Source organism: Haliotis rubra, unplaced genomic scaffold (assembly GCF_003918875.1).
Source record: "Haliotis rubra isolate DU_JTF1 unplaced genomic scaffold, ASM391887v1 Scf42, whole genome shotgun sequence".
Classification (NCBI taxonomy): Eukaryota; Metazoa; Mollusca; class Gastropoda; order Lepetellida; family Haliotidae; genus Haliotis; species Haliotis rubra.
Window position 1 is genome coordinate 1,223,866 of NW_025767102.1, and position 12,162 is coordinate 1,236,027.

General features: G+C 37.8%; 1 protein-coding gene across 1 annotated transcript in view; it reads right to left on the minus strand.

The window, feature by feature from the left end:
* The window catches only part of LOC124288537 (CLIP-associating protein 1-like), a 153,985-nt gene extending 145,484 nt beyond the window's left edge, over positions 1 to 8,501 (minus strand). The window contains exons 1-2 of the mRNA XM_046725071.1: positions 8,456 to 8,501; positions 3,141 to 3,474 (exon numbers count right to left, since the gene is read on the minus strand). Of these exons, the coding sequence (XP_046581027.1) occupies positions 3,141 to 3,320 (180 nt within the window). The 5' untranslated portion in view covers positions 3,321 to 3,474; positions 8,456 to 8,501. The remainder of the gene's footprint in view (positions 1 to 3,140; positions 3,475 to 8,455) is intronic.
* Between the last annotated feature and the right edge of the window lie 3,661 nt (positions 8,502 to 12,162).

Below are 12,162 nucleotides of genomic sequence, written 5' to 3' on the forward strand. Positions count from 1 at the left end.
CTACAGTGAGTGAGTTTAGTTTTACGCCGCTTTTAGCAATATTCCAGCAATAACACGACAGGAGACACCAGAAATAGGCTTCACACACTGTACCCATGTGGGGTCTTCAGCGAATGCTTAACCACTGTCCTACATCTTAAAAACTGTTGTGTGCAATGTTTAACAACAAACAATAATCCAAATTACACTGACCCCTAATACCCCAATATCAAAGTATGTGAACCTCAATACTGCAACATGACTGCGAAACGTATGTCATAATGAAAACAAAACCAATCTAGATTTAGATAAATGTAGTTCTAGGCAGGTCAAGTCCATACCAAATTAGCAAATCACTAAATCTCTATCTGTAATTTGTCTACAGGCAATTTTCAATATCTGAATGACTCAAGATCACTTAAGGTTGGGGCATAAGTAGGACATAAGATGGCTAAGAGGTCTGGTCAGCGACCCCTGAAATCATATTGAAGTGATGGCCCTTCATTGCAAAGCAGCATACACCCCCAGGGCCTGTATTTGACATCAGGTCTATCATTTGTTATTTGGAATTGTCAAAAATAATTATCATTATTGACTGACCAAACTGATTTGATATCATTGTGTCAAAGCGGAAATACTTCATATAACCCATTCTTGATAATGACCTTGACATAAATGGCATCCATACAAAATATACACTGGGACATAATTCTTGCAAACATTATTCCCAAGGAAGAGAGTTTTTATGGGATTATTCCCAAGTATAGAAATCTTATAAAGAAATTACTACCATGATACAGACATATCAGTATGAATCTATATGATGGAGAACCCATGTTTCCTGGTGTCCTGTTTCAGCAGGACCTCTCTATGGAATATAGTGTGAAATGTATAGGGTAGAAGCACTTCAACTCAAGTGGTCCTGAATCATCGGTGTGTGCTGGCAATACGAAAGCGTGGTGTACACACTCCGAACTAGTTAACAGTAATTTAATAGGGATAGAAATTAACCAAGAACATCTAGAACCCCAAATGTAGCAATACTCCTCTAAAAATGATTGAAATTCTATTAGCCATATTAATTTCTTAAATTGAATTTTTTTAACCTTAAAAAAAAACTGATCCAGGCTAATGGGATTATGGTGCTGATTTCCAATCTTTTTAAAACATCTTCAAAATTAACTCCTATTTCAACTTTGGCATAGAGCATATCAAATAGAAAAGATTCATTTTACATGAACCGTGCAACATCCATTGCACCGAGAAGACAGCGAGACACAGCTGCAGCACAGAAGGATGTGGAAATATGGCAAGTTCCTATCCTGACTGGATCAATACCAGCCTGCTATTAGATTATGATACACAAAGTTTCAATACGATGATGCAAGAATTCGTTGGTTCACATAACACTGGGCATTTCATTGTCAGGAAATATGTTGCAGTCTTCGTCTATTCACCATGTTTCTCATTAAAACAAAACTAGAATGAATCTGTATCAGAGCTACTGTGACACAATATCTGCTGAACCCTGTTTGATGTAGTCCTGTCTCAGTGGATGGAGAACATAAATTGAGACCATTCTATATATTGATTTCATCAGCAACTGTGGTGGATCGATACAGTGTCGACATCTCCATATAGATTTTATAAAACAGTACCCAAGTATGACAATCACTGAACCAGCCTGTCTAACCAGGATCAGCTGGCAGTGCCTGACATCAATAACACTAAAATAATTTATTATGTGTCTGATTATGTGTTTTCGTTTAACATCAAATTCAGGTTTTCATGAAATTCTACCACTGCTGGCTTAAAACACCTGAAAACTACATATGCACCTGATGATCTGTGTTGATGCAATCGATATTGATTGACATTTGTAACACATGTGTGTATGTGCCAGTATGTGTGTTGACAGGCATGTATTCACAGCATCAGAACATCAGACATCCATGTCATGTTCGTGTAATGTTCAGATTTGTCAAGCATAAAATGTGCATGTTTAACAGTCACTTACCTTTTTTATGTATACTGTTCCACTTTTGATAGGGATTATCAGATGTCATTGTATTGAAATACACAAATTATGAGAAACAATTTGGTGCAGAAAAACAAAAATATCCCATTCAAAAGTGGTGTAGCATATACACAACACAATTACATCAAACTGAAGTAGTTTAGGTTATTTGCACTCAAAATGTCTATACATATTTGCAAAACAATAACATACTAACCAGAGCTTCAGACTGACCTGCACGCTACCTTTCAACAATATGGGCAAGCAGCTAAAATATCATCAAGGACAGACTCAATGTTCTAAATTCCTCTTTTTAAGGGCCAACAACTTGACAACAACTATAATAACAACATCAAAATAAGACTGTCTCTAAGGCACCTAAGAATTGACGTTTAGAATATAAATACTCAGTGACAAATTTGAGCATTATGTTAAGCTATTTATCAATGTGCTCTATATAAATTAGCTGGATGAAGATGTAGAAATGACGGACACATAAACAAGCAGCTAGAATTCAAATTAGCTGTTACTTAATTTACTGCAATCTATTCTTTTGTGTGGCATATTTATACCACCGAAGATACAAGTAAACATCTATAAGAAAAATGCCCTGTGGTCAATTTGAAAAGAAAGGCATTTCTAAAACCGGACTCATACTGTTTTATATAGAAATAGAGGGCCATTATTTCAGGGGTTGATGACCCATGCCAATCTGAAGCTGAGGCTGATGTTTTAGCATTACAAAAAGCATAGTTGGTAATAAATATTGAATTCCATTTAATCTTCAAATTACACAGCAAATGTAAATGATAAAAGCTGGGATGAACATGTAAAACAGTAGGATTGTTCAGGGGTGGAAATAACCCATTGCCCAACGTCCAAGTCCAGTGTTTTTTTCTGTCAGGCAAGCATATTTGTATATCACACTGTACCGGTGTCCAGTTGACTTTCCACTTTTAATTATGTTGTTTATTTAACAAAATCAAAAAAAACGGCCGGTATAGTGGAAAAATTATCAGGGCAAGTGATTTTACATATGCCACTGTTCCAGAGTACACTAGCAATCTTATAGTTATTTCCACCCCTGATTGTTGTCAGGAAAACAGGATGTTTTAGATTCTTGACGTAAGTATCATGGACATACCTTGTAGTTGCTGCAATTGACCCATCCTATTAATCCTTCGATAAACTTGTCAATATCCTCACATACAAGCGAGCTACCCGGGTCGCTCAAATATGGCACAAGGTCTGTATGAACAAGAAAACGCTTCTTCGTATCCTGTGTAGTCACATTTGGCATAAAATCATTGAGATCCGTTGCCATATTTTATAACCTATTTTCCTTCCAACTGGCTTGCACCAGCTCAGTGAAGTAAATACTTCTCCTCGTCCAGCTAAGAAAGGAATTAATGAACAGATCACTCCTCAAGTTAGCATCCAATGTCTGGCTGGTAATGTGTCATCCAACTTCACTCTACCTGCAATGAGAAAAAAGAAGACAGTCAACACTAGTGCGCTATTCAGTGACTAACCATATTGACACATCGAAAACAACAATTTACATACAAAGTTCACAGATGTCATTGCAACTTGCTAAAGGTCACAGAGATTTTACAAAACGCTTTCTAGAAAGCAAAACAGTTTCCACTTCACAGTATTTTTTAACAATTTCTTTTTTGTTTTTGCATGTTGTTGACAAACCATAATAATGACAGAGTGCTTTAAGTGCATACTTTCCATATACGTCACATGCACCTAAAAAATGTATTACACTACCTTGCAAGCTGTTTCTTCCATAAAACATTTCTTAAGTGGGAGCAGTCAAAATGCTCTCAGCATCATAAAATGAAACAGAAACAATTTAAATCTATTTCTATTAGTCCAACCATTCCAACTTTAATTAAAAATATTAAAAAGAAGATACAAATGGGAAAAAAACAAAGCAACTTCATGTTTTACTTATTGCATGTTCTCACACAAAAGTAAACAAACATGTTACTTTAAAAGACAAAAAGACATCCTGAAAGTCTAGTATGTATTATTACCTGACCAATTAATTTTTAACAGAACATAGAAACATAGAAATATAGAATCACACAAATACTTATTTATTTTGACCTCACCAACCAGAAGTTGGAGAAATGTTGTAAACCATCACATATGAAAACGCAATATAAAATATATAAAAAAGATACCATAAGAGGTGAAGTGAGGTGAAACAGAGTTTAACGACATGTTCAAGATCACTGCACTTATAAAGTGACATGCATGGATGTGTATTGTGTGAGGCTGCTTGAACTAAACTGGACCAATGCTGGCTTTATAGTGCTAGCCCACTGACATACATTGCTCCAGTTTCTGCATGGAAGCCCACTCTGACACCTAGTACTGACTCCGAGCTGACCAGTCTGGGTTTTATTCCCTTATGCCAAGAACCAGGCAGGGTAACAATAAGTACCATGTTTTAACAAATTTGGTATGACAGTTAGGATTAACCATCCATCTTGCACACTCCACATAAACTCTATCCATAGTGAGTGAGTTTGGTTTTACACCGCTTTTAGCAATATTCCAGCAATATGATGACAGGGGACACCAGAAATACGCTTCACACAATGTATCCATGTTGGAAATTGAACCTGGGTCTTCAACGTAATGAGCAAACGCTATAACCGCTAGGTTACCCCACTGCCCCAACTCTATCCATAGACCAGCAAAGCTGTATATATATATAATATGTAATGTGTGACCATATCCTGATGACCAATAACACATTGTGTTAGCATCCGTATTGTATGGGTACAATGACACATGATGCAGAACAGAAGTAGGTCACAGTCGAAAGCTGGTCTCATCCAAATGTCTCTGCAGCCATATGTGCAGGCACCAGCAGTTTGGCACACAAAAACATACACCATGATACACCAAATCCATTTCTTCATTCCAGACAGAATATGATTAATATAAGTACTAAAATAAGATTTGCTGTTCAAGACGTCAGCATCAGCATAAAATTTGGCCACGGGTCAACTAAGATAAGTCAACAACAAGCGAAAGCTTACGATAAGATACTGAGCTGGGCAAAACAACCAACGCCATGGATGTGACCTATATGACAAGGGAATGTAACGCAGACTTCAATTAGTAATTAGACTTGACACATGGCTACACTTCTCACTGCACCATACTGAAGCACAGAAGCAATTACACTAACACACATAGCATATGGTGGACACTAATGGTTTGGACATGGTGTTAAAGACAATGACTTTACTGCACTGACAATTACATGTCCCTTTCCCTCCTTAAATAATACAATTGAGTTGGGTTTTATGATGCTATCAGCAATATTCCAGCAATATCACAATTATGGACACTAGAAATGAGCTTCACACATTGTACTCATGATGGGATTCAAACCCAGGAATTCAGCTTGATGAGCAACCACTTCAACCATCCACTACCCCACTGCCCTTCCTTGATGAGCAACCACTTCAACCATCCACTACCCCACTGCCCTTCCTTGATGAGCAACCACTTCAACCATCCACTACCCCACTGCCCTTCCTTGATGAGCAACCACTTCAACCATCCACTACCCCACTGCCCTTCCTTGATGAGCAACCACTTCAACCATCCACTACCCCACTGCCCTTCCTTGATGAGCAACCACTTCAACCATCCACTACCCCACTGCCCTTCCTTGATGAGCAACCACTTCAACCATCCACTACCCCACTGCCCTTCCATCCTCAAATATATAATTCTAAGATGTTATTTTATTCTCATTTTCATCATGACTGTAGAATACCCATGATGTGCCATCCACACTGCTGTATTTCCCTCAAAGAAATGTGACATACACAAGCAGGTTTTACCAACAGAAAACAAATTTGACAAGAACTGAAAATCAGATGCTGAAACATATATATCGCTCCAGGGTCCAGTTACTTATTTCTCCATTCACACTTTTATGGGACAACGTATCACTTACTGCTTACAGCAACATCAAAATGAAACACAAAACAGATATGTGAGAGGCCCTTCTGTCAGACAGCCTGACTGGGCTCTGGTTACATTTCAATGCCATGAGAGACACACAATGGCGACAGTCATGTGAACAATTTGTTTTTCAGCAAATCCTTGTAACTTTATTGTAAACACAAGACCGTGTCATATTTACCAGCTGTTTCATAAAATGAATTACATAATATCATAAATACTATACAACACAACCCAAAACGTATGACAATATCATCTTCAATAATCAAGTTAGTTATGATTTGCTAATAGAAATGGGAAGCCAAGTGCAAAAATGTTGAATATGCTCATCCCGAACATGCTGAAGGCCTGGGTTTCAATCCCTACAGGGGTGTACAGTTTGGACCTTATTCTTTATGCCCCTCCGTCCACACCACACACCCCATGCTCCCAAAAATTGAAGAATAGTTCTGCAGACTATTGGAAACACAAAAATGGATTTCTATCACTGCACAAGCCAGTCAGCAATAATACTGTCACATGACACAAGCTGGATCAAGCCTAGACCAGGAGGACCAACCACCAAAGAAACAATCAGTTGACAGCACAAGCTATTATCCAAGATGTTGCCATATGATCACTGATGAAGCAATCAGCTTTGTGGTGCTCATTTCATTATATAATTAAAATGCTGTAAACACTGAAAACACGTTCTTCCTTGGATTCAAATGGTGACAAAATGATGAACTGCAATCAACTAAATTACATAAACATCCTAAATGAATCATAGTGAATAACAAGTATTTAAATCAAATAATAAATTCAATGGGCATCTCATCTCAACAGTGACTAAGTGATTCATCTTCTATATTTTTTCAATTCATCGTTTTGACAGAGATGCTTTTACTTTTATCACGCAATCAGTGGTGATTAGCAACTTTCAATATCCTACTAGTTGTTGATTACTTGTTTCATAACGTTACAAGCATCTATTAAGATGGCACACCCAAAACGAATAATGACATTGAAATTCATTGATTAGTTGATATAACCCATTCAGAATTGTTAAACATGAGGAAATCTAAACTCATGTATTCATATTTGCTTGCTTTCTTTGTGCATGTTGTGTGTTTCTGTAAATACATGTGACAATTCACAATGACAAGTAAATGTCACTGAAAGATAGTAGGGCTGGGACAAGTAACTCAGGTTCTTGGGTTGGGCAACTATAAGACCTGAGCAGACATTAGACTTCCTGGATCCATGGTTAATCAGGTGATACAAGTGGTATCCTCATGTAACTGGCTGTCGGTCACTTAAGAACATCCATTGTTTACCCAATTGTCATATAAACAATTGTAAAATATGTCACTAACTTATAACAGAAAACATTTTCTAAAAATACAAGTCATTCAAGTATTTACAAAGTTGGTGTGAGGCATCTTGCCTTGTTATTGCGAAAGTAAACACTACAGTCCGAAAACATATAACCCAATAATAATATGACAAGAAATAACCAGTGTTGCAGTAAAAGTCACAAGAAGTTCCACAAGTATTTCTTCCTGACCAAGCACATACTCCTCCTCACTTTTATATACTTGTGCAAAGATAAAACTTCAGTCACTGTTGTCTGTGTATGCACTACTAAATGACTTTTTAGTTATTTTACATGCATCTAAATACATTTTGCCAGGTCTCAGACTCTCAGTAAAACAATTCCTGAAATTCCCAATGACATTTTCACCCAATTCTTGAGATCAGCTGCAGGTACCAAGTAGTGTCGAGTAACAAGGGGATGGGTACCCAGGTAGTGTATCTTTACTCATTCAGCCCCATATAATAGGCATACAATTTGCTTAATCATGTCAAGACTGACAAACTCACGTTTTCATTATCTTTCAACCATGTCTATGCATATATTTTATACATGAGATTTGACATTTAGAGACTAAAATATATAGCCATAAATAATGAATAATACCAATGTTGCATACCACATAAATGGGTCTACTCCAGTTATGCGAATACAAGAACGGAGATCTGCATTTTACATCAGCACCAGCTGCATCCAAAAAACTGCTAAACAGGTTGCTGATCGTGGTTAGCGATGGAGAAGAAATTTGAGATCAAATGGCCTACACCCAATGTGCATTTTACGTATTTGCCCCAAAATTGTAGCCATTTGTGTCAAAATCCGTACGCAAACCAACATAAGCAACAATGAACCCAAATCTGCTTCAAATCCTCCGTGGATGTCAGACTGCATAATCGGGCATAACAATGTCAGCTTTGTTTTTCTTACGATTGCCACCGAGTCGATAGTCTGATCGCACTTGCAGCAACATCTCTTTCATGACCTCGACACGTCTGTGCAGCTGTACATGCCATTATATGCGAATCGTGAATGTTCCGTTACCTAAAACTACCCACATAGCAGGTGATTATTAATCTATGTTGGATTAAACACTTGGTACTCACCACCTTAGACATCGCATGCCGCCATGTTGAATATCATTTTGAATGAATGACGTCACGATATCGCGAAGTCTCGTCTACGCTCAGTCCAAAGCAAAGATGGGAGCGGGTTCCATTCCACAATAATTATATTTAGCCTTTGAACCACGTTGACAATATTACATTCTTTTGTGAATAAATATATTCTCCTTTTGTATAATAGATTATCTTTGTGAAAGATGGCTTCGTGTATTTTTAGGAAAAGATCCAGTTCTTGCAAGTCATCTACTAACACAATGATAGATCCAGGACGTTTTATACACTGGCCATGCTTAGATAAATGAAAGTATCCGTTATTAGTTGTTTATTTGCTTGTAACATCGACAAACACGATACAACTGAAGACATATATAGATGGGTAGTATCCAACTACAAAAACAGATCTGTGTCAAATATGTACGTAATGTATGTGCGAGTATATGCTGTTTTAAGACAAAGTCAGCAATATTTCACATTTCTCATGGCGGCTTATAACAAATCACGACTTTGTCATACAACCAGTGGTTGATAGCATAAGCAAGGTCTCACAGCCGCAGTGCGATGACAAATAATTCAGTTACATTGTATCTCCGTTCTTAATCGGATCTTGGGTTAGATGGTATTTTCACACCTGGTGATCCCAAAGTACTTAGGAAAAACGATATGAGAAAAGATAACGTGACCATGACCTTTTAATCAGTTGTATTTACAGCTTGCAACGACTCAGATTGTTGACTTATTTAACCTTTCATACTTGCTTACAAGCACTCACGCTTGATATGTCATGACGTAGTTACTACTGCATGGTGTAGTGGATAGAGGGTCCATTCTGAGAGCGGAAAGTCGGTGGTTCGAATCTCTGATCGGGTCCTAGCAACGGATGGTCCTTCTTTCCAGCGACAGATCGGCTCGGAGTTAACTTTTGTGATGGGTATCCATGAGGTCTTTTGGGTTTTTTTTAGACCTTTTTTTTATTGGTAATGTGATGTACAGAGAGATAGATGATGCACAGGTACTATGTCAGTATCATGTTAATACACATATATAAGTCAATAAAAGAGAAATATGATATCAGGTAGATACGGATACATTTTAAATTCATCAAAGTGCGGGAAAGAGAAATGTTCCATTTTATTCTTCTTTTCTTTGCATATATTGTTTTCTACAAAGAATAATTCTTTCAGAGTTTTTATAAATAGAGTTATGTTTGGATGCGTATTTTTAATACTGCATAGGTATAAATGTGTCTTTTTACTGCAGTGATGATGTGATTTAGTAATATATTTTGATGTAGAGTACCAAACCAAACCAAACCATATGTTTTGATAATAGCAATGGATGAGGGTATAAATTGTAAATTTGTAAGTTTTTCCAAAAAGTTTGTGTCTCCTGACATTCCCAGTACACATGACAAACACTCTCATTTAGATCATTGCCGAAACAACATAGACTGCTATCCATGTTCATCTGCGACTTAATTGGTATCTCAGTGGACTTGCACTGTAAAACCAGGATGCATCTGTCCATGCATGCAAGCGTATATACACACACGAACGCGTTCATGCGTGCACGTGGCTTGATAAGCGCAATATTTTTTAAGGTGACGTTAAACCAATCCCACTTCACACCACTTTGTGCAGTCGGATAAAAATAACTCTATTTTATTAAAATATCACGAGAACGCGTTGCTCTAACACGTGAGTCGGGTTCGTTTTGTTAATATACACCCACTCAGGAATATGCATGATATGCTAATTCAATCTACTCTGCATGGTATATACAACCATGGACTTCATATTCTGCTTGCCGTGTGCATGTTTGGTTGTCAATATATCAGTCGTAGTTGGCAACACCCAAAAAGGGGACTAAATTTAAATTGACTTCCTTCAACTAAGTCTCTTTAAAGTTTAAAATATACTTAAATACGTATGTCGACACATTACCCGAATTACAAATACATGCACATCGTGGTGCATGCTCAGCCCAGGTTAAGCAGGGACTCACTGCTGTATATCAAACAAACTCCATACATCGCGTGTCACCCCGACTTATTGCGATTCATTTGTCTGCTTTACATGCTATATTGGGGCGGTGGGGTAGCCTAATGGTTAAAGCGTTGGCTCGTCACGCTGAAGATCCGGGTTCGAATCCCCACATGGGCACAATGTGTGAAGCCCATTTCTGGTGTCCCCCGCCGTGATGTTGCTGGAATACTGCTAAAAGCGGCGTAAAACCAAACTCAGTCAGTACATGCTATATTTGTTTCGAAATTAAAACTTGAAATTCCGGGTCAAAATAGCAAATATTATAAACGATGTTACTTCTAATCGTCTCAAAAGTGAATGTTGAGATGTAAAGGGTACTTTCCGCATACGAAGCATGGCACATTTATCATTAGGCCTAGTACTGCGTTTGGTTTGTACATACCATCAACTGCATATACGAGCACTTTAAATTAATTCATTCTTTGTTTGTTTGTTATTTAACGTCACACTCAGCAATATTCCAGCTATATGAAGGCCGTCTGTAAATAATCAAGTCTGGAGCAGACAATCTAGTGATTAACAGCATTACTATCAATATAGAACAAACTTTATGGATAACAACTTCTTTTTATTGGTGAGTGCGACGTTTCGATACAGATTCTTGTACCGTTGTCAAGCATAATGGAACATGAAGAAGGGGGAAGTGTATATATACTGGATGTAACAATGTAAAAAAGAAAACAACATAATTAACATAATGGGCTAGGCAGAGAGCTGATGAAGGACAGGCGTGGAAGCCAATGATGTACAAATAATAATGAGATGTTTATACAGCAGAGTTTATACAGTAGATTGGGCTTGGTGGATGAGTGCACCATAAGCGGATGGAATGAAGTATCCTTGGTCTCGGTTGATGGTGGGCTTTTGGCGTTTGATGTGGATGGCTTCGGTGAGCTTGCGTTTAGTGAAGTCTGTTTGTTTGTTAGAGAGAATGGTGATGTCAGACCAATCTATTTGATGATTGAGGCTTGCTTTGATGTGGTCGGAAATGGCTGATTTGCTGTCGGAATTGGTAACAGAGGTCTGATGTCCTTTCACTCGGGTGTTGATGGGTCGGGAAAGAAGCATTATATCGATATATGCAATTGGGATATGGGTTGCTAAAGACTGAACAAACTTTAAAGAGCAATTCTAATCTTCACGGGGATTGGTGATGGTGTTTGGGCAGTATATCCATAGCAACAATGTTGTCAGTAAATTACTGTGATAGGTCGAGAAGTTAAATGACAACGTAAGTATACTCGGAAACGCACTGTCGTGTTGTGCAACGACGAGAAACGGTCTCCTGCTATATGGTGTTTCTGGCGACTTATCATGGTATCAGAATCACTGAGAAAATGCGTAATAATTTTTGCTAATCTCTGTTTTCAATCCAAGTCAGTGCTGAATGTTCGTATCGAACTCATGCTGTCTGTATTGCAACATTTCGACTGACCGAAGAGTCAGTATATATGCATAACTTGAAATATCCATCACGGTGTGAAGAGTTACCTCCCCTACCTCGCCTCAAAGCCACACATTCATAACACTTTGAACAGTTTGATACTGTGTTTATCTATGGTGGCTGATTAGGGTATCAGCCACCATATTTATCACATCACCAGTTGTTTGAATACAACAGCGTCTAATATATCTGACGAAAATATG